This window comes from Adiantum capillus-veneris, chromosome 29 (genome assembly GCF_014529385.1).
Source record: "Adiantum capillus-veneris isolate H3 chromosome 29, ASM1452938v2, whole genome shotgun sequence".
NCBI lineage: Eukaryota > Viridiplantae > Streptophyta > Polypodiopsida > Polypodiales > Pteridaceae > Adiantum > Adiantum capillus-veneris.
The window spans coordinates 57,488,450-57,513,462 of NC_140959.1; the positions used below are offsets into that span (position 1 = coordinate 57,488,450).

General features: G+C 45.6%; 1 protein-coding gene across 3 annotated transcripts in view; it reads left to right on the forward strand.

The window, feature by feature from the left end:
• The window catches only part of LOC147419250 (uncharacterized), a 133,246-nt gene that overhangs the window by 94,539 nt on the left and 13,694 nt on the right, over positions 1–25,013 (forward strand). For all 3 annotated transcript variants that reach the window (XR_015187205.1, XM_086506416.1, XM_086506415.1), the window contains 2 exons: positions 19,883–19,966; positions 20,092–20,207. Coding sequence is in view for 2 of the 3 variants with exons in the window: in XM_086506416.1 (XP_086362542.1) it covers positions 19,883–19,966; positions 20,092–20,207 (200 nt within the window). In the remaining variant the exon portion in view is untranslated. The remainder of the gene's footprint in view (positions 1–19,882; positions 19,967–20,091; positions 20,208–25,013) is intronic.

Consider the following 25,013-nt stretch of genomic DNA (forward strand, 5'->3'; position numbering starts at 1 on the left):
CTGCCGGGGCGAAACCGGAAAGATTCCAAATCTTGCTCATTGGTGAGTTGAGCTAGTCCTTTCTCAAAAGAGAACTTAAAAATTTAATTGAACAAAAATTCAATAATTCAATACTTACCTGACCGGTTCATGTCTTTCCTCTAGGACCTCGATGATATCCTTCACCTTTCATTAAAGTTACGAGCCATGTAAGAACTTGTCATTCGGGTCTTTCTAACAGATTGGAAGTTTCCTCATCCGAGAATCTGTTAACTCAATTCCACCTTCTCAATTCCGAGAAGAATAAACCTCTAGAAATCAATCTAGATCTATGTCCTTGCGCATAACCTTGCGCTATTAGTCCTGAGGATATTAAACCTCTTGTGTCCTCTCGCATAGGGCATGTCGAGAGCATTAAGCTCATGTGAATCTTCCTATGGCAGAACAAGTGTGTCATCTTACGAAAGTAAGTTCTTATTCCGGGCCTTTGCTTTGGGTAGGCCATTTGTTCTGATCCAAAGTTTCCTTATCTAAGACTCTGTTAACTTGATTCTGTCTTCTCAAATTCGAGAAGAATAATCTTCCTAGAAATCAATCTAGGTATTTGTCCTTGCGCATAATCTTACGCTGTTAGTCCAGAGGGTATTAAACCTCTTGTGTCCTCCCACATAGGGAATGCCCAAGTCATAGAGCATTAAGTTCGATGTCTTTCTTCCACAATTTGCGATCACCTTAAAGAAGGTTCTTGTTCCAGGCCGTCGCTCAACATAGGCGGACGCTTCCAGTCCGAAGATTCCTTGTGCACGACAACACTTCCTTCCATCGTTTCCTTCTGCGAGTTATTACCACCAGCAGTGATTTCCCGACGCCCATTAGCGTCTCTTCCTTACAAAATCATAAAAAATGATTCACCTTGCGGGCATCAATGACGATTTGCAAAACCTCAGGCAGATAGGATTCTAGCCATAGCATTTTCTGAACGTACGTTCAAACCCGGTTCACAATAGAGCGAGCCCTCTTTGATTCTCAGGGATATTCTCCCATTTGTAATCCTTACCATTTTGAAATGGTTGGCGAATTATATTCTTAACAAAATAGTTCAAATTTATTCCAGCAGCGTGTAAATGCTACTTGACCTACTCATGGAGAAACATATACCGCAACCAAAAGTTGCTACTGTAATGGTAAAAGCACATAGCCTACTCAATGATCAACGACCATCGGAAAACCTCTTCTCCGTAGAGAAACTCAAATTCCTTCTACCAAACACATCTCAAATAGAGATTCTCGTGTCGGAATATTCTTGCATGCAAAAAGGCGCTCAAGAGAGTATAACAAACTCTCGTCCAGTTCCTTGGCATAGGTCTGCATCTTCGTGTGTTATCCATGTACTCAAAAGTATACATAATTCTTAAGCTGTGTTAAAGTTTCGGTGAACCTGGGAAATTACCTTCCCTTCGTAAGATCCTTAGAGCGAAGACGCTCAACTGACGATCCTTCGAGGAGAGGTAACAAAAATTCATTGTTTCTGTGTTCAATGGTTCCCGTCCCACTGTGGGATTAGATTCTATGTAAATTGAGGTGTACACTTTCAGCTTTTATTGCTGACTCTACCATCTGCTGCAAAGTATTTTGAAGATGCGTCTACAAAATTCGGGCAAAAGTTGAATTTCTTTGTCTTTCCTTCCTCAGAGAGCATCGAGAGCGGAGCTACCTTGGCAAGAGTGAACCACTACTTGCTTTGACTCACTCGTGTTCTTATTGGGCAAACCGATCCCAATCTTCTTGGATGCCTTCCTCAAAGTGTAGAGGAAAAACAATTTGTCGGAAAATTCAGGCTTGATGTAGTTCCTTGCAGAGCTTTGGTATACCACCAAGTACTTGCAATCCCCTTGAGGTGTTTGGTCACATGTCTCACCTTCAACACTTCTAAGAAATTGCCATTTGCAAAGGCAACTTCAAACTGTTGAATGAAAATTGTAGCTTTCGGGACATCTTCCCATCCATCATAAGTATCAAACTTAACCGGAGTGTTCTGAGATCTAAAGACCTTCTTCATATCCTTCCCGGAATGACGGGATTTCATGGCTATAGTTCTGGATTGACGGTCATGGATATTTTCAGGATTCTGAAGGATCTCGAGTATTCCGCTCCTTGGATTCTCTAGGTTCTTGAGCATCATGCTCTTGTCGCCTTCTTAGAGAATCCCAAGTCTTGTGTCGACTTCTTGCAGAGAGAGAAAAAAAAAAAAAATCCAACTCTGCGAGCTTTTCCGCCTGCTTAGGGTTCCGCCTGCTTACTTCTCTCTTGGCTTGTCATGGCTTCTTCCCGTATCTTCCCAGAGTCGTCCTCCTTTACAAAGAAAGAGAGGAGACCATGCTCTGATACCACTGTCACAAACGGGAGCGCATAACAATATAAAATACATTCGGATAAATAGATTTTATCACTTATTATTGAAGCCAAAGGATATAGAGAGAAATAGATAGAGAGAGAGATAGAGAGTGAGAAGATCGACACAGTACTGGGGACCTGAAGATGGGTTGGTCCCCCCCTGTAATAGTATCTTTATTACTGAGGAGAAGTCTATACTTTATTACTGAGGAGAAGTCTATACAAGCACTTGAACCGAACGTATCACCACGTTCGTTCTAGAATAAGACTCGATGGTTCTTGGAAGCCTTAGCTTCCGATTCCTAGGGCAAAACCCTATTCCAAGGAACTTCCGTTCCTTATTCCAAATCCTTGAGAACCAAGGTTCTCGCCTCTGGATCTCACCTTCCAGACTTAGGGCATGGCATCCCTGCAACTCTTTTCTAACTCTGTTTCCAGAATCCTCTGCCTGCAGATTAACTCTGCTTTCCCGGACACGAAGTCCTTCCCTTGGGAATTTCAATTTCTGGATTACATCTCGAGAGTCTACCTCTCTTCGATCCGTGGATTTTCTTCCCAAACTTGGGTACGAAACCCTTGGGCTGATCTGGCTCTAGTTCCTCATAGCGCTTTTCTCGTGCAGAGGCTCATGCCTTCCTCTGCTCCTACTCCCTCACGAAGAGGAAGTACACCTGCAATCAAATACTTAGAGATTATAACATGAAAATCGTTACCTTCAAAGTCTCGATGCTCGAAACGCAACTCGGTTCTCGAAAAAAAATTCCCCGGAAGAGATCTCTACATAGAAAATCCTCTCTTCCAATCTTACACACAGAAGAGGTGTGTTCTCGGGTTCCTTCTCGTAAAAACAGAGAAAAACAACAACTTCTCGGGATGGAAACACGCTCCGTAGGCACTTCTTCGCGAGGGAACTCACGCACTGGGTCTTGGCAACATCTGGTACACTTGGGGCAACCATGGGCATCACCGGCAACGTCTTCTTTACGGCTGAAATCTGTAGCAGCATCTTCTCCTTGCAAAAACTGCTCCTCCTTTTGAGTGAGGGCATGTGATGCTTTTATAGCTCCTAGCCACGGGCACGAATAGCTGCTCGCGTAGAGATCGCGGCCGTTTTTTTTTTTTTGGTTTTTATTTTTGTTTTTGTTTTTTTTTTCTGCTCTTCTGCAAGACGAAGAGAGAGAGAAAACGCTGGCTGATTTGTTGCCTTATTTATCAGATGGCTGCCCACTTATTAAGTGGGAGGGTGTCACGAGCGTGCGACTACTATCTATCCTTTTTGTTGATTTCTTTCTTATTATCTATTTACTTTCACTTTTTGGAAACACCCCTCGGGAAATCTAACTGCTCTGCATTGCATAGCTAGTGTGGAACTGTCCAGAGGAGGTCCAGGCTTGAGGGCAAGAGAGCACTAAAGTTGGACAAGGACTATGGTTAGCCAAGTGGGGTCATTGACTAGCCAAACTGGAATCCTTTGTTACAGAGGCTACATTTCAGTTCTGGGTGTGGCTGCAGTGTACAAAGAGGGTCGGATGACCTAGAAAGATACAATGGCAGCATCTCCTAAAATTTAGGGAACTGCTATTTTGGGACCTTAAAATGTGTTTGCGTCATTATCTCCGAAATGACAAGGGGAACATTTTCTTACTCTGCCGTGAAGTCAACTGGGCAACCGGTTGGGAGATTTTTAGGCGGCAACCCCGAAACGGGAAAATGCTTATAAATGTGCCTAGTGGCACCTTCTGGTGCACTTTCCTCATGCAAGAGAAGGGGGTGCTGAATTTTAAGCTGGGAGAGGGTCATTTTTAGATTTTGTCACAGGTTAAGAGCTATGGAGTGCTTGCTTTCCCTCCTATGTACAGTGCGGTGCCAGGAGTGATGCCCTGCACTCTACGCACTGCCCTCTCTCTCCCCTATGGCAGTATGTTATGCCCCTCTAGTGGGCTTTTCATTTGACCAATGTACAGTTGTGTGGGTTCATGCGCGATTGCCGAGGCAAGAGCCTCTTGCACAGGTACTGGATTAGCTAGCGGCTAATCCCCCCGCAGGTACAGGTGAATTCGGAGAGGTTTCACGCCAGAAATCTCGTCCGATTCAAAGGGCAAGTAGCCCTACAGGTGCGGGAGCTGGAGGACCTGCTACGGATGCGACCGGCATGCGAAACGGAGCCCGAAACAGTAAATTACAGCCTGCTGTGTATTTTTGCAGGTTTAGGGTTTTGGCCCTAAACGGACCCTTATACTCCCAGGAGGTTCGGGGACGCGAGGGGACCGTTGTACAGGTGATTTGGCGCATTTTCGGGGCTGAAAACAGAGAATTCAGCGTGCTGCAGATTCTCGCGAGGTTTTGCAAAGTGCCCGTATGCGTCGGGAAAGTCACTCAATGCATGGGAATACTGACTGTAAAGGGTCCTAGTACATTTATGCTGCCGAAATCGGGCCGGAACAGTTGAAATTCAGCCAAGTGTGTGCGGGGCAGCTTGTAGGGATCCACAGCGTTTATTCCCTCTTTTGAACAATAAAGAAATACCGAAAGGGGCGCCTAAGTTAGGGGCCAATCTGGTGTGGGTCTACTCAAAAAAGGTGCAATCTAGCCGCCTGTATCCCTCTCCCCTTTGTTGTGTCTTGAAAGTACAGGTAATGTGGACGACAAATTAAATGGGTGAAAGCTAAATCAAGGTTTAAAGTAAAGTCTACCGCCCTTTTTGGATTGAACAGGCCGATTACATGGTTCCATCCCCGTGATCAAATCACTTTTTCCCATAGAAGTGAGCCTTGGTCAGTTTGGGCTTGAAGACACAGAGGATCATAGACCAGACATAGGGAATTGCAATTATGGCTGACAGACGAGATAATGTGACTGAAGAGGTTTTCTCTTCACAGGGTGAACAGACACATGAAGTGGGTGAGTCCTCAAGACCACCACAGACGGATGATGATATATTCAGGACCCAGTTGGCTACTGCTGTGGCTATGTTCACACAAGTAATGCAGAATCCGAGGTTTTTAGCCTTTCTGCAACCTCCTGTTCCGTCTCAGCAAGTTGGGTCACTGGATCATATTCAAAAGCCTGTTAAGGCTCAAGCACAGGTGATTCATACTGCACAGTCAATGGAAACACATGTACACTTGACAGAGAACATGCAGCCTCCACAACCTATGTCTAAGGTGCAAGAACAGGTGGCTGAGATGCCAGTCTTTCAAGCTGTACCAGTTCAGCCCGCCACCTTTCAGTAGCCTATAGCTGGTTCTAATGGGCAGGGAAGCAACCTACAGGCTATGCAACAGGTCTTCCCACCACCTTCAGTACACCCTGGCTATTTTGGAGGTGGATTGGTATTCCAGAGCATGGCTGGTCATGCACTTGGAAATCAGTTTTACACGCCAGGAACAGTGTTTGGGGGTGCTCAAACGATGATGCCTAACCCCATGTATGGTGTCACGGGCATGCCACCAGGGCTTCAGAGCACTCAAGGCCAATTTGGGATGCCACAGGCAAATTTTGATATGGCTGCAATTACAAATTAGCAGCCAAATATGGCGTTTCCAGGTCAACTTAATTGCGGTCAGGGAACACAAATGAACCCTAACAGTGTTCCCATGTTTCAGTCACTTCCATATGACAATTTAACGCCACTGGAGAGGCCAACTCCGTACAAAGAAGGTGGCAAAGGTGTGTCATTCACGACCTTTACAGGGTTTGATGACAGGAAGAAAGCTCTCTCATTCCTCCAGTAGTTTGACAAGGCCTATGCAGGGGGAAACTTTACAGAGGCTTCAAAGGTCCGCAAAGCAGCCACTTTCTTGACAGGGAATGTGGGACAATGGTGGACAACTTTATTGCTTCAAGGGCAAGCTCCCTCCACATGGATTTGCTTCAAGCAGATTTTTGCAGCAGCATGGTTATCTGATGACTTTGAAGCAGATGTCATGACAAACCAGCATAATGTTGCTACTTGCAAGAATCTGGATGACTACAATCGGAAGTTTTGGAAAGCTCTACTTCCAGTAACTTCCTATAGGTTTGTGCCATTGACAGAACAGATTGAAAAATACTGTTGTGGCCTACCCAAAGGATTGAGAAAGTACTGCACGAAGACCAAAGTCACTACTTTGACGCAGCTCATCGAGGTAGCAAACACTGGCAATGGTTTGCTCAAGGGAGAAGATTGTGAATTCAATACTGGCGTCAAGGAAGGATCAACCAAGAAAAATTCAGCGAAGAAGTATGTTCCCAAGGAGGCTCCGAAAGTGACTCAGGAGCCGGCCAACGCAGGGAAAGGCAAAGCTACCGCTGAATCAGAAAAAGGACCAGCAAAGAAATGGAAAATACGTTTTCCTCACAAGTTGGAAGAGCAAAAGAAGGTCCTGAGGTCAGAGAACAAATGCTTCATCTGTGAGCAGCCTAGCCACATTGCTTACAATTGTCCTACAAAGAAAAGGCCAGCTGATTCTGAAGACAAGGAAGACAAGAAAGGAAAGAAGCCCATGGTTGGTCTAGTGCCAGATATGGTGGGCGACAAGCCAAATTCAGATGCAAGTGAGCTTTGCAGAGCATGGGGAAAGGTCAGGGATCAAACAATGCTTATCTTCTTTGATCCAGGTGCCAAAGCCAACTTCATTTCCCCAGAATTGGCTTCAAAGTTGGGAATCAGACTTGAAGAGTTCGGGTATACAGCAGAGGCAGGTTTGGCATGTCCTGGCCATACAGAGGCTGTGACACCCATCATTGGAAAGTGTCTTTCTTCCAACCCTAAAGCATCTTTCTGCGTACTTGGTTTTTGCACGTGAAGTGTCAGATTGTGATGAATCAAATTTATCTGTGCTAGATAAAGAAAGGTCAATGTTTTTACAACAATATAGTGACTGTTTTTTTGATTCATTAACGTCTCAATTACCGCCAGAGAGACCCGAGGACCATGCGATAGATTTGGTGCTAGGCAGTAGCCCACCAAATAAGCTTCCGTACAGGGTTAGTGCGGCTCGGCAGAAAGAGATAATGGGCCAAGTACAGGAGCTGTTAGAAAAGGGGCTGATTCAGCCCAGTTCATCTCCATTCTGTTCTCCAGTGTTGTTGGTTCAGAAAAAGGATGGCTCATGGCGTATGTGCATCGACTACCGTGCACTGAACAAGAATACCATCAAGATTAGGTTCCCTATACCTAGAATTGATGATATTATGGACAAATTAGAAGGAGCAGCTATGTTTAGCAGGATAGATCTAAAGAGTGGGTACCATCAGATCCGCATTAGATCAGAGGATGTGCACAAGACTGCTTTTAGAACAACGTTTGGCCTTTACGAATTTTTAGTGATGCCCTTTGGTCTCACAAATGCTCCTGCTACGTTCAATAGGATGATGGACAGAATTTTCCGTCCACACCAGGAGTTTGTTGGTACATTCTTTGATGACATGATAGTCTACTCAAAGACTGAAGAGGAGCATAGGCATCACTTGGCCATTGTATTCAAAGAGCTACGCAGTCATAGGTTGCTCGTTAATGCAAAGAAAAGTGAATTTTTTTTGGAAGAGATTCACTTTTTGGGACACATTGTCTCAAAGGATGGTGTCAGAATGGATCCTGCAAAAGTTGAAGCGATCAAGTCATGGCCAAATTTGAAGACGATGCACGATGTTCGAAGTTTCTTGGGACTATGCTCCTATTACAAAAGGTTTATCCGAAATTTCGCTGAGATTGCTTCACCTTTACATGCTCTTCAAAAGAAGGCAGTCACCTTTAGATGGACACAGAAAGAGATTTCAGCTTTTAATCTCTTAAAGGAAAAGATGACTTCAGATCCTGTCATTGTGTTGCCAGATCTTAGGAAGTCATTTGTGGTTGGTGCAGTGCTAATGCAAGATGGCAGGGTAGTAGCCTATGAGAGCAGAATTTTGCAAGGGCCAGAGATGACCATGCAGGTCTATGAGAAAGAGTTACTGGGTGTGATTCATGCGATCTTAAGTTGGAAACACTACCTGCTAGGTGCAGATTTCGTTATCCAAACGGACCATCAGACCTTGCGATACTCCTTGACACAGACAAAGTTATCTGAGAAGCATATTGGATGGGCAAATATTTTGTCCATGTTCCATTTTCAGATTGTGCATGTGAAAGGCAAGAAGAACGTTGTGGCTGATGCCTTGTCAAGGAAGCCACAAATTTCAGCTGTGTCGATTCCTTATCATCATAAAGTTGATGATATGAGAGAATAGTATGCAAATGATGAAGATTTTGCAAGGGTCTTCGAGCAGCTAATGGATGGACAACGTCATGAACACTATCTTCTTAAAGACGGGTTCATGATGATGCATGGCAGATTGTGTCACAAAGCCATTGCGACGCAAAGTTATGGAAGAGAGTCATGTCCCACCGTATGCAGGGCATCGTGGTATTGATGCTACAGTTAGAGCGGTTGAGACATTCTTCTATTGGTCTACATTGAGAAGAGATGTGGATGCGTTTGTGTGAGAATGCCTAATTTGCCAGAAGGTCATGTTTGACAGGCAAAAGGCACAAGGGTTATTGCAACCACTACCTATTCCATACAAACCATGGGAAAGTATTGCTATGGATTTTATCTTTGATCTTCCGAGAACGCAGACAAGAAACGATGGTATTTGGACCATCATTTGCAGATTCAGCAAACAGGCTCATTTTATTCCTGTCAGGAAGAAGATAAAGCCAGATCAGTGAGTGTCAGTAAAGCAATTTTGATACGATTAAGAAATGTTAGGTGATCTTTATTTGAATTCAACAAGACATGTTAACCGCTTATCTCTCTCTTTGACAAAAAATCAAGTAAGTAGAAAGACACTTCTTTATTTCTCTTTTAGTAGACATCACATCCTTGTATTGGAGCAACTAGGAAAGTGTCACAAAGTGGTGACATGGCAGGTTGATGACGCCCAACAGGCTGATGACGTGGCGTGCTGATGTGGCAGGCAGGTAGTACAAAGCCGCAAAACGTGCTGACAACTGATTGTACGGACGGCCGTAAAACGCGTTGATGTGGCACTGTACGGACGCCCGATTTTTGTGTTGTCCTTATTGACGTGGCAGCGTACGAAAATTCCGTTTTGGTGCTGACTGCTTTTACTGGCAGCTTTGAGTCAAGTTGCTTTTGAATTTACATGCTTTTGGGGCTTTGCTTTTGGCATCCCTTGTAACCATAAATAAATCCCCAAGGGTCTTACTTCTCAGAGCATTTGGACGTAGAGTTTGAGATCGAGCACCGGTGGGAGTTGTACTTTGCTCAAAAATTAATATAAAAAAGAAATATTGAAAGGGGTCTAGTCTTTGGGGCCAATCTCTCTTGGCACGGAACTACGCCGGACCGTGTCGACTCTTGAATTGTGAAGTGTTTGAAATGAATTTCTTGTGTCGCGATAGAATCTAGACTTGGGGTGTCCAAGTTTGTTAGAGTGGTATCAGAGCACGATCGATTTCTCTACTAGTGGAAATCCGATCCTTCTTCTTGCGACACCTATGGATTCCAAAAAGAATGGGTCGACTTCTTCCGCCACCGCTGCGGCGGAGGAGGCAATATGGAAAATTCAAGCGACTTAGTAGAGATTGAGTATAGGCCACCCCGGCCCACACAGTACGAACTTATGGAGATGCAACGTCGATAGCAGGTTGATGAGTGCACAGAGCAGATGCTTCAGTTTGCATACTGGGTGAAGTGCATACCCAATGAAACCGGCAATCAAGAAGCCTCCTACTCCGAGGATGTTCATTGAAGAAGAACTCTATGATGTGGTCCAGACCCAAATCAATCAGCTTCTGGACACGAAGAAGCCATCGAAGAAGCAATTGAAGAAGTGCAAGAAGGGGATTGACTACCCCGGTTACTTGGGCCGTCAATCTTCTTTTGCATCTTCACGAAAATAGAAGAAGCGTGTGCGTTTTGAAGGACTACCCAGTTCTTCTTCCTCTTCTTTTGGTAGTCCTTCTAGCTCTTCCTCTTCCGGCTCGAGCGAGGAGGACAGAAAAGGCAAGAAGCGAAGCAAGAAACAAAGTTTTGGAAAGAACAAGAAAAAGGCAAAGAAGGTCAGATTCCGACCAGTTTTGATAGTTCTACGGAGGAGTCATGCTCTCATAGTTTAGACTCCGATGACCACATGTTTTATGCAAAGAAGAAACACGTTTACAACGCCAACCAGTATGATTTTCTCAAAGATAAGATCAAGAAGACAAGTGAATTTAAAGAGGGTGGACAATCTATAAAATTTGAATCCTTTTCTGGATTCAGGGATGCTCTGAGGGCTTTGGCTTTCATTCAGCAGTTTGACATAGCCTTCTCTGGAGGGCATTACTCAGAGCACTCCAAGATCAGGAGGGCAACATCGTTTTTAAAGGGAAATGCTCGAACATGGTGGTCCACTCTTCTTTTGAGGAAAGAAGCCCCGATCAAGTGGTTGAAGTTCAAACGGCTCTTTATTTCTTCTTGGTTGACCAAGGAGTACAAAGGAGATGTGAGAACCGCTTAGAACCATCTTCAGATGACCAAGGGTGACACTTTGGACGCATATTGCGGGAGGTTTTGGGATTCTTGTTAACCCACCTCTTCGTTTAAGGTCACTTTTAAAGAACAGATTGAGCGGTTTTGCTGCGGACTCTCTACAAAGTTCCGAGTTTACTGCCTTGAACAAAAGTCCGAGTCTATACAACAACTAATGGGACATGCTAAACGAAGATTCCCGATACATTCGGGGAATTTGCGTCACGAGACGGGCACCATGTGCCAATATAAAAGAACAGATTGAACAAACTTTTAGCACTTCAATAACAACTGAACTGAAAGAGAGGGTACACACGACACGGAGTGGCAGAATTCCACCCCACAGAGTATTGGCCCCAAACCTTGGAGCCTCTTTCAGTATTTCTTTAGATTGCATCAACACAGTACAAGCCGGTACTCCACGCCTGCACCTTCGTCCAGAAGCATGCCATAGAATGAGCCCATGGCTTCATATTTAAAGGCCCTAGGCCCAAAAGCACTTTACATGAAAAGCCTTAAACTCAAAAGCATCTCGTAGAAAAGCATCTTGTTCAAAAGCTGCCAGTGCAAATCACGGAAATCTGTATAGTGCCACGTCAACATCCGCACCTGTCAACGCAAATCACGGAAATCCGTACAGTCTGCCACGTCAACAAACAACGTGAAACGTGGGATTCCGTACAGTTTGCCACGTCAGCGAGTGAACGCGAAATTTGGAGTCCGTACATTTTGCAACGTCATCTCCTTCTACTCAATGTAACAGTGAACGGGCGGAACATAGCCCAAATGTTCCGAAACAGCGTTCCGGATGAGTCCGTTCTCGAAACAAAGTCGAGAATGGAACGCCGTTCCGGAACGGGGTGTAACCGGAATGATGTTCGGGACCGGGGGGGAACATGAGGCCAAACGGCGAAATGCGGGGTGGTTCGGGGCAAAGTAGGCATTTGGGGGCAGATTTGGGGCTGTTTGGGGAACATATTTGGTGCAGTTTGAGGGCAGGTTTGGGGGCAGTTTTTGGGTTGTTTAGGAGTTTATTTGAGACTAAGCTGAATGGAGGTAGTTCAAGCTGTTGCTAAATTGGCTTTATCTAACAGAAAAATAATTCTAAATGAATTATTGGATTTATAAGTGAGAGGGTTTTCTCGCTTGGAACAACAGGAAAAATAATTCTAAATGAATTATTGGAATTTTAAGTGAGAGGGTTTTTCTCACTGAAGACATCCGAGTACAGAGTGTTCCTGGTGCATCATTCAAAGTAATGACGGGAGCACTGTGAACGGGAATATCTGTAAGGCCACCAAGAACGGGTACTTCTGATGCGTCACATCGGATGGGTGATGGGGAGCATCAGGAAGAAGTATCCGACCATCCGGGAACGGACATCTCTGATGCGTCATAGGATGGGTGACATAGAGCATCGTGAAGGGGATTGTACTGTAAGTTCGGTAGGAAAGAACTAGGTGATGGGTATTCATGATGCGTCACAAGGTGGGTGACGGGTGTATCGGAAAGGGGATATCCAGAGAAGAAATCCGAACTAGAAAAGAGGAATACGTGTAAAGACGCAAGCACAAGAATAAAGATGGGTTCTGAGAAGCTTTTCTTAAAAAGCGGAATATTTTAACGAGTTTTCCGAGAAGAGCAGACGCTTTCCCGCGAGGAATCTATGTTTGCATTGCATTCGTGCATGTGGTTGCATCCAGGGACGCGTGGGAAGTGTTGTGAAAAGCATTGTTTTAAACTTATAAGGTTTTATTGAGTTTTTGGGCAGGTTCAGACCAATTTTAAAATATGCCGGCCGTCCACGTAATAAGTGGGCAGCCACTTAGAAAATAAAGCAACAAAACCAGCCAGCGAATTCTCTCTCCCTATTTCGGGTAGAACAGGAAAAAAAAAAAATGAAAAAAAAAAAAAAACAGCCGCGATCTCTTTGCGAGCAGCTATTCATGCCGTGGCCAAAGAGCTATAAAAACACCACATGTCCTCACTGAAAGGAAGTTACCAACGCCAGCAAGCGAAGACTCTGTCGCCAGAAGACGCGAGAGATCGCGCGAGACTACGAAGCACGGAAGTCGCTTTTCCCGCGCAAGAGCGACAGGTATCTATTGTGGATTCGCAATACGAATTGTTGTCACGTGTTTGCGTGTGTGTTTGCAGGTACTTCATCGCGAAGGAGAAGCGAGAAGGCTTCGGCCTATGCTTGGGAATTCCGGGAATGGAATTCGGAAATTGTCTGCGGAGTTTCGACTCTGAGTACAGACGGAAAAAGGATTGAGAGTTCGTCTCTCGGATTTCCCTTACGGGAAGGAACGACCATCGAGTCAGAGAATTAGAACGGAGGAGTTTTCTCCGGTTCTTGTGCTTGTAAAAAGATTCTCCCCAATAAAGGATTCTCTATTAAGGGGGGGGACCGGCCCATCTTCTTGTCCCCAGTACTGTGTCGATCTTCTCACTCTCTATCTCTCTCTCTCTCTCTATTTCTCTCTATATCTTTGGCTTCAATATTAAGTGATAAATTCTATTTATCCGAGTATATTTTATATTGTTATGCGCTCCAGTGTGTGACACAAGCCTTACTTTACTCGATCGTTCCGGCCCCGTTCCCCCTCCCTATTCCCGTCCGGTTTCGGACCCTCCCGTTCCCGTTCCCGTTTCCTGTTCCCCGTTCCCATTCTTGGTAACTATGCTTCTACTGCTTCTGCTTCTGCTTCTTAGGGTTTAGGCCTCTCGGCCGGTGATCTGCACAGTGGCTCCGTTGTTGAGTGGATTGACACGTCAGCAGTTTGTGACAATTTGACCTGCGCCAATGATGAAGTTAGACTCAGAAGAGCAGACAGACCTCGACCAATGAAACTAAAAGAAAAAGAATCCCCAGAAAAAGAAAGACGCACGACTCTGACTGACTGTAGAAGAGAGAGCTGATTCCCAAAAAGGCACAACGAGGACAGACTGAAGACATGCTAGAGAGTTCTAGAGTAGCGGAAGAACGTAGCAGAAAACCTGTGGCGTAGATGGGGAAGGGGGAGGGTCGGAAAAAAATCCTCTTGGTGGGGAAAATTCTTCTTCACCACCTCCATGCTCATCACCTTCACGCAAAGTATCCATTTGGCTTCGGATGATGACCATACACTGAGATCTTGGGTACTGAAGTTCTCGAGGAATTTGGGTTCTTGAGGTTCGTGAGTTCTTGAGGTTCTGTAGCTTGCAATCGGTGTTTGAGAATTCTTTTCTCTTACTCTAGCTCGACTCTTCCCTTCGGGCGCACCCCTTGGCTGCCTTGCACTCACACCGAGGTTGCTTTTTCCCACCTCACGTCGATTGGCCGGCCACTAAGTGCACGGTCCGCTCTCAATGAGTGAAAAGAGGAGCAAGCGGAGGCTGGACAAGCCCTTCTTTCTTGGGTTACATGTCACTCTTCAAAAACACGATTAGGAATTGACACACCGAAGTGGACTTGGGTTACGTGCAACCGCAACAAGCAAAAAATTTCTTGTGGTTCTTTCCTTGAGTGATATAGAGCACTGCCAAAGCTTTGATACCAATGTAAGGTACAACGGAAGTGAATGTTGATCTTGCTCAAGATGAGTGCTCCGAACCGTGCTCAAGGGTTCCTTTTACTTACGGAAGGAAGCGCCTGCCGTTCTTTTAGAGAGAAAATGCAATGATCACAAACAAAGTGAATGCAACTGTGAATGAAGGTGTTGAGACTGAGAGAGAGAGAGAAGAATACGACACCAGACGGTTCTCAAACCCTCCTCCAAGGGCCCCCCTCTCTATGTCGCAAGAGGTCTATGCTATAGATTGCACAAATCTGGTACAATGGTCTAGATGCAATGGACTTGCCAATGATGTCGACGACAATGATGACGATGACGAGGACGGGCTGAAAACTGAAAACGCTAGGGTTGAATTGCTGAAATCTGCAAAATGCTGACTTTCTGCTGAATACTGACAATGTGTCGGTGAGGACGGCGATGCGGATGACGCGACGACGATGCGCTGAAAACGCCGATGCTAAAATCTGCAGACAGCGGGCTGAATCTGAAAACGCTGGCTGACTCGATGGTACGGCGAGGATCTGTTGCGGGTAGGTGAGATCTGCGAGGCTAAGGGCTGAATTAGCTGTGGCTAAGTGCTGAAAAGTGAAAACGTTGGAGTGCTGGGGCTGATCTCACGCCGGAAACTGCAAACACTATGCTAGGTCTGCAAACTGAAAAACGCCAGGCAGGATCTGCTGTTGATGAGAATGCTAGGGAAACTGCATTCCAAAATGCTATCTGCTTGTGTTGGCTGAAAACGCTAGGCTATCTTCTGTCGGTCTTGTTGAGGAGAGAATACTGCAAGTTGCTGGAAGTTCTTCTGTCTCTTCTTCCAAAAAGTGCTAGCGCTAGGTTTCTCTTATAGTGCCTTAGCAAATTTGCCCTACTCACTTTTCCAACAAAAGTCACTTATTAAATAATAAGTGAAAAATGTGTATTTTGGGAAAAAGGGTCCTATGCTCTGTAAAATGCTCATGATGGGTACTGAAGGCCATGCTAATAAATATGATGTGTGCAACCATAGGATATGCAACTAATCTAAGAGCTTGGACATACACGGATTGCTCACAGGCTCACAAAGTTGCCAGAACACTTCTTACGTTGACCTGAACCCTAGACGTGAGATAGCTTGTCCACATGCACATAGGGTTAGATGTGCACGTGACAAACAAATAGATCGATTTTGCTATGGTCCACTAAAGAGATACGAGATCATTGTCTGCTGCAGAAGTCCGAGTCCATGCAACAATTGATGGGATATGCAAAGCAAGGGTTTGCAATGCATGGGGGCACTCTTACAAATCCCACAGAGAGATTGGTCATAGTTCGGACCGGGCAAGATACGAACAACAATAACAAAAAGAAGGAAAGCAACCAAAGAAGAGACCTTTAGGCCCTCAACTGTCGGCAGAGCAACGGCGCGAATACTTTGAGGGTAAATGTTATGGTTGTAGGGAACACGGGCATGTGTTAACCAGGTGCCCTAACAAAGCACCAAAAGAACATCCAGAGGACAAACCTGAGAGCTCGAGAGCAGCGAAGGAATGAGCAAAGAAGGGAAAGACAAAAGTTGGACTGGTAGCAGATTTCATGGGGACCAACCCTTAACAAATGGATGAAAGTACGTAGCTCTGCAGAGCATGGGGCAAAGTACGAGATCAAGAAGCCCTCATCTTCTTCGATGGAGGAACCAAGGTCAATTTCATTTCGATTGAATTGGATGCTCGACTTGGAATTACGCCAAATGACATGGGACCACTGGATGACGCAGCTCTAGCGGCACGTGGACGAGGTGTTGCCATTACACCTGCTGTCACAAATTGCTGACGTGTCAAGCCATTGAAGAACGGAGCCAACCTACAGATCCCGGCCAAGAAGCCTAAACCCTAAGAAGTAGAAGCAGAAGAAGTTCCCACTAACTTATGGGACCCCGTCCGATGGGGCCCAAGTGACATAAATGCATTAAAATAAAGCAAGCTCACACACACACGCAGAGAAAATGACGTGGCAGCAGTACAAAGTCTCGGATTTTGCGCTAACAGAACTGTACGGATTTTCGGATTTTATGCTGACATGCTGACGCGGTAGAGCTATACGGATTTTTTTGCATTTTATGCTGGTTGCTGATGTGGTAGAGCTGTACGGATTTCTTCTTTTTGTGCTAACAGCTTTCGGGCATCTTCTTTTGGACGAGATGCTTTTGAGTGTATAGCTTTTCATGTAAACTGCTTGTATGAGCCAAGGGCTCATTCTCTGGCATGCTCTGTGTGAGGTGCAGAGGATGGAGTATCGGCGATGCTGGTTGTTGACGTGGCAGAGGTGTACGGATTTCTGCTTTTTGCGCTGACAGCTTTGGGCATCTGCTTTTGGACCAGATGCTTTTGAGTTTATAGCTTTTCATGTAAACTGCTTTTATGAGCCAAGGGCTCATTCTTTGGCATGCTCCGTGTGAGGTGCAGAGGATGGAGTACCGGCGATGTATTGAGTTCAAGCAATTTAAAGAAATACCGAAAGGGGCACTAAGGTTTGGGGCCAATTCTCTCTGGAGTGGAACCCCCCACTCCCCGTCTCGTGTGTCGTGCATCTCTTTCAGTTCAGTTGTTATTGAAGTGCTAAAATTCCGTTTAGTTTGTTCTTTTCCGTTGGCACACGGTGCCCGTCTCGTGACAGTGGTATCAGAGCTTTAGGCGTGTGCTAGCATAGGTCCTACCAAAGAGCAGACAGAGCAAGGTGGCGCTTCTAGAAATTTATTAAAGAATCTTTTTGCACCGACCCTGGACTTATTAGCCACTCTTACCCTTACTTCATCGTGCATCGAGTGAGCTCTCGTCTTCATCACTCTGTCTTAGGGCATAAACCATAAAGATCACTTGTAGAGAAGGATTAATTTTTTTTATTGAGCTGCCGTTTTTCTTGGAGGCAGTGCCATGCGGTGGTGGAAGTCTATAGCTACCAAGTCGCATGCTCCAAGACTTGGCAAGCTTTCAATTTTTTTTTGCCCAAAGCTATATGGTTTTTGTCTGCTTCTGGCAGAGTGGGGTATCCTGAAATGCTTGCCACGGAAACCCTTGTAGATTACGACTTGAAATTTCTCGACATGTGTGAGTCGGCTAGAGCGCCTTTTGTACACCATGCCATGTGGGCATGTCATCAATAGTTATGTTATATAGAAAGAAAAGTAGGGTATCGGCCGCACCTCCTCCGGGAACAAGTCCAGCCAACCTGTTCCAAAGTCTAGCTCTCAATGCCAAAAGCCAACAATGCATGTGCCTCGTGATTGAGTATCACAAAGATGTACAACCTTTGACTTGTGTGCCACACAATCCTCCAAAGAATGTATTGGCTCTGTAGGCTTTGCTCGGGAAGTAGAAGCAATTGCTTGAGCCTGGTGTTGAGGAACAAATTGATCAAGAAGGCTATTCTTTTGCGAGTCCATGAGAGTATCTGGTGAAGATGTAGGTAGAGGAACCAAGTGTGTAAAAGCCGCATCAAGTGTACTATAACATTAGCCACCTCATTGTAATTTGAATCCGACTTAGACTTCTACGGGAAATTCCTCCAAGTATGTCCTTGTTCACCACACCTGTGACGTATCAGTGCATAGAAACATGGGAACGAGGACGGCACCCTACAGCCGGGGGACTGGCTGTATCGGAACGGGGATGGCCGGGACTGTAGTGGCTGGTTTCGGCGGGGTTGCAGCTGAACGTCTTGAGAACACCTTTTTGGAATGGCTAGGCTGATAGGAACAGGCAAGGAATGGCAAATGAAAACGAGACAGTTTGAACATCCACTCTTGAGACAATTTTGAATTATCCATTTGGGGGCTATTTTCACCATGCTTGTAGGGGGAGTTTTAGGGCACATTGGGGCCATCATAGCCTACAAAAGGGAGGGCTTGGCCTCCTCATTGCTCAAGCCTCAAGAGTCAAGCCTTCAACTTTCAAGACTAAAGTGCCAATCCCCAAGAGCCTCTAGGCTCTCAAGCCTCAAATTCTTGGTGCCCTCTCTAATGTAGTGTCTCGTTGATCAAGCCTCAAGCTCCCTCTTCACTGTCTCATTGCTCAAGCCTCAAGCTCCCTCTTTACTCTCTCATTGCTCGAGCTCTTAGCTCCCTCTCCTCTCTCAAGTTCCTTCTCTATTATCTCTTTTTGGTGCAATTCAATGCTAAGTGTTGTTGGCTCTATGAGACATATGGGTGTAGCTCAAAAAACTTGAAAAAGGTAATTTTTTATTTTTGCTATTCCAGGCACTGACCCTGTTCCCTAACTTTTTCCGTCCCGACCCCGACCTCGACCCCGTTCTTTGTTCCCGTAAACGTACCGTGTCTGTGGATATCATCTCCCTAGACCTTCCACTATATATCCTTCTCTTGCTTTTGCTTTTGCCTTCGTGTATTGGATGATTGTCTCCTCTGGCATCAAGCTTTTGATCGTGTGGAAACATTGACAATACCAGAACTTTCCTGTGAAGAATTATCCAATGTGTCATCAATTGTTGTCTCCACCGCAAGAACTCATTGGAACATCCTTCTTTGGTGCCATGATCAAGACCCTCCAAGGTCAAAAGAGAATCCTCCATCGGAGTCTGTAGATAGGTACACATTGGGCTCAAGGCTGCAAGCAACTCCCAAGAAGAGATCTCCAATGTCCTCTGCGAGGGTCAGATAGACCGGGCTGAAATCAATCCTGAAATGAATCCTAGAACAATGCCCCTCTGCCATACAAAACACTCCTGCTCGCTGGTTAAGAATCAACAAAGGTATTGGGCGGGAACTGGGAAGGAATTGTACTGTCTCTTGTTCTTGATGTGGGTGATGTGAATGACTTTAGAGTTGAGTTTCACAAAGTCTAACTGAATTTCATTCAAGTAAAGTCCTCAAATTTTTTTGCCCACTCTTTTGTCTTGTTGGTTCATTCTTAATAATTATTGTTTTTTAAAAGCAGTAAATAAAGTAAGTTTTTCAAAAGAGTGTTTTACTTAATTCACTATCTTATTCCTTTTATAGGTAATTGAGTGTCTCTGGCTGTATGTTTTGTGCAAGCGCTTTAGCGCCTCTAGTTCATAAGTTCAGACCTTTGGACCTTATGATGGTGAAAAAGGTCTAGGTGGATTTCCTCTTTCTAGCGTCGGTGTTTTCCCTCTAAAAGTATCTCACAATGACTTCTCTGAAGGATTTAAATGCCAATTATGTAATAAACTTATCAGTTTTAAACTGGTTTATTTTCACTAGTCAGCATCTCGTTTAGTGAAGGGAAGAGTTTGTGTAGCTCATTTACTTGCCTTTCTGATGGCTCTCAATTTCTAGCAGGTCCATGGTTCTTATGTACTGAAATATTATGCAGCTTGAAGTTATCACCAATTCATAGAAACTTTTTATATAGGCTGTTATAATTTGCAATTATCTTTGATACTAAAAGGGCTTTTGCACTTGAAACTCAAAGGTCTATTTTTTCACCACGTCTCATACAGGATCTACCTTTTAAAGAGAAATATCTGGTAACATTTACTGTTGGATATGATCAGAAAGATATTATCAAAGCTGCCATATCAAAGGTTAGGGTCAATTCACTTATCATAGAGAAGAAGTAATGATATCAGCTGGAGAGGTTCTTGTGTTGGTTGTTCAAATTACAAAATACTGTTATTTTGTAATCAAAATAAATCTTCTTTCTAATCAGTTTTCCAAAAATTGGACGATTGTTCTCTTTCACTATGATGGGCGAACCAGTGAATGGGAAGAGTTTGAGTGGTCTCAACGGGCAATTCATATCAGTGCTAGAAGGCAAACTAAATGGTCAGCATTTTTACTTTTTTTAATCAAGCATCCTCATTTTAACCTGTTCCAGTGCGCGTCCTGTGTATGCACAATCAATTTGTATTCTACAAAAGAAATGACTTTTGCATGCTAATTGTGCTAGTGTTTCTAAACTAGCTTTGGTGACTAGCCCAATGAGGTCTTTCAAATGCTTACTTGGTTGAGAGGAAAAGACAACGTAGAACAGATTGGATTTATGGTTTGAGGTGGTTGGTAATAGTGGTTTCTCATTGCTTAGATTGCTAAAAGGAGAAAACTGCAATCGCCAGATTGAAATGAATATCCTATTATATTGAAGAATCAAGGAAGTGTTTGTGTGGCTGATGGAGCTTTTAAGGATTGACTTTGCTTTCACGGACACCATTGATGTATACCAAGCTGTTAATCATGTATTTTCAAGGTGGGAACTTTGAAAACATGGGCTAGTGAACACATGTAGACACATATACACACTCTCTTCTCTTTTGTCATGCTACATTATTAGTGAGAAGCCTCTAGTAGGTGTTACACATTTTGAAAAAACAATTGATAACGAATCTCCCCAGATTCTCTCTCTCTCTCTCTCTCTCTCTCTCTCTCTCTCTCTCTCTCTCTCTCTCATGGAGCTGAGATTTGGGGACCTTCATTGGATCATCACGGGAGGACAGGCCGCAGTGATGGATGGGGGGACATGGAGAAGCCTCTGGTCTCTCTGATCTCGCGGCTCATTAGAGCCAAGGCTTCAGTACCACGTGCTATTGTACGAGCAGAGCTAGCTGCCCCCCCACTGGTGGTTGAGGCGCTCACCAGATCTGTCTCCTTCATACATCGCATGTGGGAACTTCCTAGAGACAGATATGCACGCCTTGCGCTTCAGTTCTCTCGACAGTTAGCCATGCAGGGAGATACAGCATGCTGGTATGGGGAGATGACATCATGGTTTCGGGCGCATGGGTTCAGCATAGACAGATTGCCTCCCTTCCAGTACTCAGTGGATGCGGCCTCTCTGACTCTTACACAGTCCGAGATCACCAGGCTCATTCGCTAGGACTTGACCTTAGCTAGACACCAAGAGGACATGGATACAGCCAGCATAGGAGCTGGGCACGAAGACGGCTTTCTACAAAGAGCATCTCCTCCAACTTACGGAGGATGGTTTTGTCACGAGGCCCAGATACATGGACACCCACTTGTCTCATGGGATACGATGTGCTATTGGCCAGATACGCACATCTTCACACCAGCTGGGGATCGAGACCGGGAGATACAGTGGAGTACCAGCAGAGGCCAGGACATGCCCCCTGCGCGACATCGAGCCTGAGACAGAGTTGCACTACACATGCCACTGCCCCGTCTACTACGAGATACGAGGCCGCTTCCATTGCTTGTTCAGAGAGGGCTTTGGACCATTCTCTAGAGTCATGCGGTACGAGGATCAGAGATGCCTTGGTTTGTTTTTGCTTGAGCTACGTAGACACAGAGAGAGCCTGATGAAGGGAGAGGCTAGCCAGTCTCAAAGACAAATCACAGACTTGTTTAGAGCTGCGACTGGACACCCAGAGGAGTTACTACCACAGTAGAGCTCGTCGCTTTACACCAGACGCATATTGATCGACCGAGCGACTGAGATGGGGAGATCGAGACACCCACGACTGCGGAGGACTACATAGGATCGACGGAGGCTGCATCAGAGGATTCGGGTCACTTTGGCTTGACATGCACGACGCCCGGTCAGACTACTGACCATGGAGGAGATTGATGAGACCCGCCAGCGACCGATGCTGGATCTCTTGTGATCTAGCTATCCTAGCTAGCTGTTTAGCTACTTAGTCCACACCTAGCAGTTTAGGATTCCATAGTATTTTATTTTGTCACTTTGTCATTCTGTGATTTTGTCATCTTGTTACTCTGACTTTGTATCAAATCCACTACATTGTAACTTTTTAGTCTCATAGGTCACTTTGCCCTTTTGAAGACATTAATATAACATTTCATTTCATTTCTCTCTCTCTCTCTCTCTCTCTCTCTCTCTCTCTCTCTCTCTCTCTCTCTCTCTAAGATTCGAGTTGTAGTGGAAGCAGAACAGTGGCCCTACCTTTGCGAAGTAATAAAGAAAGAAGTATCGAAAGGGGTGCCACACGTTGGGGCCATTGCATCTGGATGCGGAACTCTGCCGTTGAGTGTCGACATTCTCTCTCTCTCTCTCTCTCTCTCTCTCTCTCTCTCTCTCTCTCTCTCTCTCTCTCTCTCTCTCTCTCTCTCTCTCTCTCGCCTGCACCTGCTCGCCCTCGTCCTGGTCTGCACCCGCTCCCCCTGCACCTGCTCGCCCTCGTCCTAGCCTGCACCCACTCGCCTTGCACTCACCTCGCCGCCCCAGCCCTCGCCCCTCGCCTGCCCTGCACCCGTTCACCTTGCACCTGCTTGCCCTCGTCCTGGCGTGCACCCGCTCGCCTTTCACCCCTCGCCCCCTATCCCTCGCTCTCGCCCCTCGCCCCTATCTCCTTGCCCCCCCCCCCCCCCCCCCCCCCCCCCCCCCCTGTTTTCCTCTTTTCCTTTTTTTTCCTTTTTTCCTCCTCGTTGCCCTAAGGTCGCCATCGCTCATGGCATTAAAACACAAATCAATTGAAAATTGCATGGCATTGCTTTGCTCTGCTTTGCTTTAATTATTTGATTTTCCCTGCGGAAAGCACTGCCCACCGAAAAATCACAAAAATCAGTAAGGCCGATTCTCCCACAGGTGCTAGAACAGGAGCAGACCAGGACATTGGACGCAAGGCCCCCCATTATTTTTGTTTTAAGGCTTGACGCCCACAGTGGGCTGTGGTTGTACCTTTACACAAAGTGGAATGCTTGATGCGGATGTATGCTTGATACGAGAGACATTGTATGCATAATATGGATGCATATGTACGCTTAGTGGCTATTTTCCGGACAGTGATTAAGCATGAGGAAGTTGAGTGATAAAGCCGACCCCCTAGAGAATGCCATTCAAAAGTGCAAAGAGGAAATGACGGAGACTATTACCAAGATGAACCGCAATGTATTGGGCACAATAAAAATGCTGGAAGGACGCGTCCCGATCCAAGAAAGCAAGATAAACGCATTGGAAGACTGAGTGACGACTCAGGACGAAGAGATTGCGTCACTCAAGAAAAATCTCGCAGAAGCACGATCAAGCAGCACACTGGAAGAGGGCGAACTGCGACCCTCAGTAATCGAAGAAATCAACACTATCAAGGAGCAAGTACGGGCCATCAAAGAGGGAGAAGAAGAGCAACACAAAGAGATGACGACTTCTTGGGTGGATGTTCTTACCAAAACTCAGCAGAAGGCGGATGAAGCCGAGAAATGGATCGAGGTGGCCAAGAAAGGAAAAGGCAAAGAGATAACGTCCACGTCCACGTCCACTATCATTAATCAGACACTAGAGGAGGAGCAAAGAAGACGTGTGCGTGCTTTACATGTGAGACGTGGATTGACTTCCGACGCCTAGTGCAGCGGAAGAAGAGGGCATTCCTAGCTCGACTAGAGCAGGATCTATACCAATTATTCTTGAGTCGGGACTCACGTGAGGCGTGGAGGCTCTTTCATGAACACTCCTCCCCCCTTGCCATCACTTCTACAGAGGCCTGGGGCTAGTATGCATCATCTTTGTACACAGTTCGTGAGCAGCCCCCCCTTCCCGACCCCCCTGATCCATGCCCGCACACATGTGTTTTTTTCACCGCTGAGATGATGAGGAAGGCCATTGACAGGATGAAGACTGGGAGAGCATATGATCATGATGGCTTAGTGGCTGAGCATTTCATGCATGCCAGAGATTTACTAGCAGAGCTTCTAGCAGTTATGTTTAATCGTGCTATGTGTGAGGGCTTGCCTGATACTTGGAGCCTACTATTGTACCTATCTTTAAGTCAGGAGACCCTATGGAGCCTGGGAACTATCGCACCATCATGATTGGAAACACAGTGGCACGGTTGTACGCATCTATTCTTGAGCAGAAGCTGAGTAGATGGGCAGAGAGGGAGGGGATGCGCGCAGCCGGGCAGGCAGGTTTCAGAAGGGGTTTTTCTACTCTTGACCATATCTTGACACTCAGAGCCATCATTGAGGAGGGTAGATCACATGGGAGATGGATCTATTGCAGCTTTGTGGATTTCCGTAAAGCATTTGACACAGTGCCCAGAGCGAGATTGATGCGTAGATTACAGCAGATGGGAGTACCCACAGAGCTCATTTGGGGGGTCATGGCATTATACAGGTCAGTAGTGGGGCATGTACGCACTCTAGAGGGTCTATCCACACTGGTTTACTGCAATGTTGGGGTGAAGCAGGGCTGCCCGCTCTCTCCTACTCTATTTGGTATGTATGTAGATGAGGTTTCTGACTACATTAAGAGAGATGGTGATAGAGGTGCACAGCTGGCGGGGACATGGATTCCACTACTGTTATATGCTGATGATATTGTTTTGATCTCAGACTCTCCGGAGGGGATGCAACGTCACCTGGATGCTTTGCATAGGTTTGCCCAAGAAAGTGGTTTGTCCGTCAACCTTGGCAAAACCAAGGTCATGGTAATTAATACCACCCCACAGTGGATCAGGAGGTCATCGCCCGCTTTCACATATGGATAGGAGAAGGTGGAGTATACAGATGCTTACACTTACCTTGGAGTGGTTTTCAGTGGGCCAGCATTTTCACTGAGGAGGGCAGCAGAGACTCGATTGATCAGAGCCCATGCAACATTGGGTAAATTGGAAAGGATGTGTTCACAGGTCCAGTTTCAGGAGCCTCGGACGAAGCTCT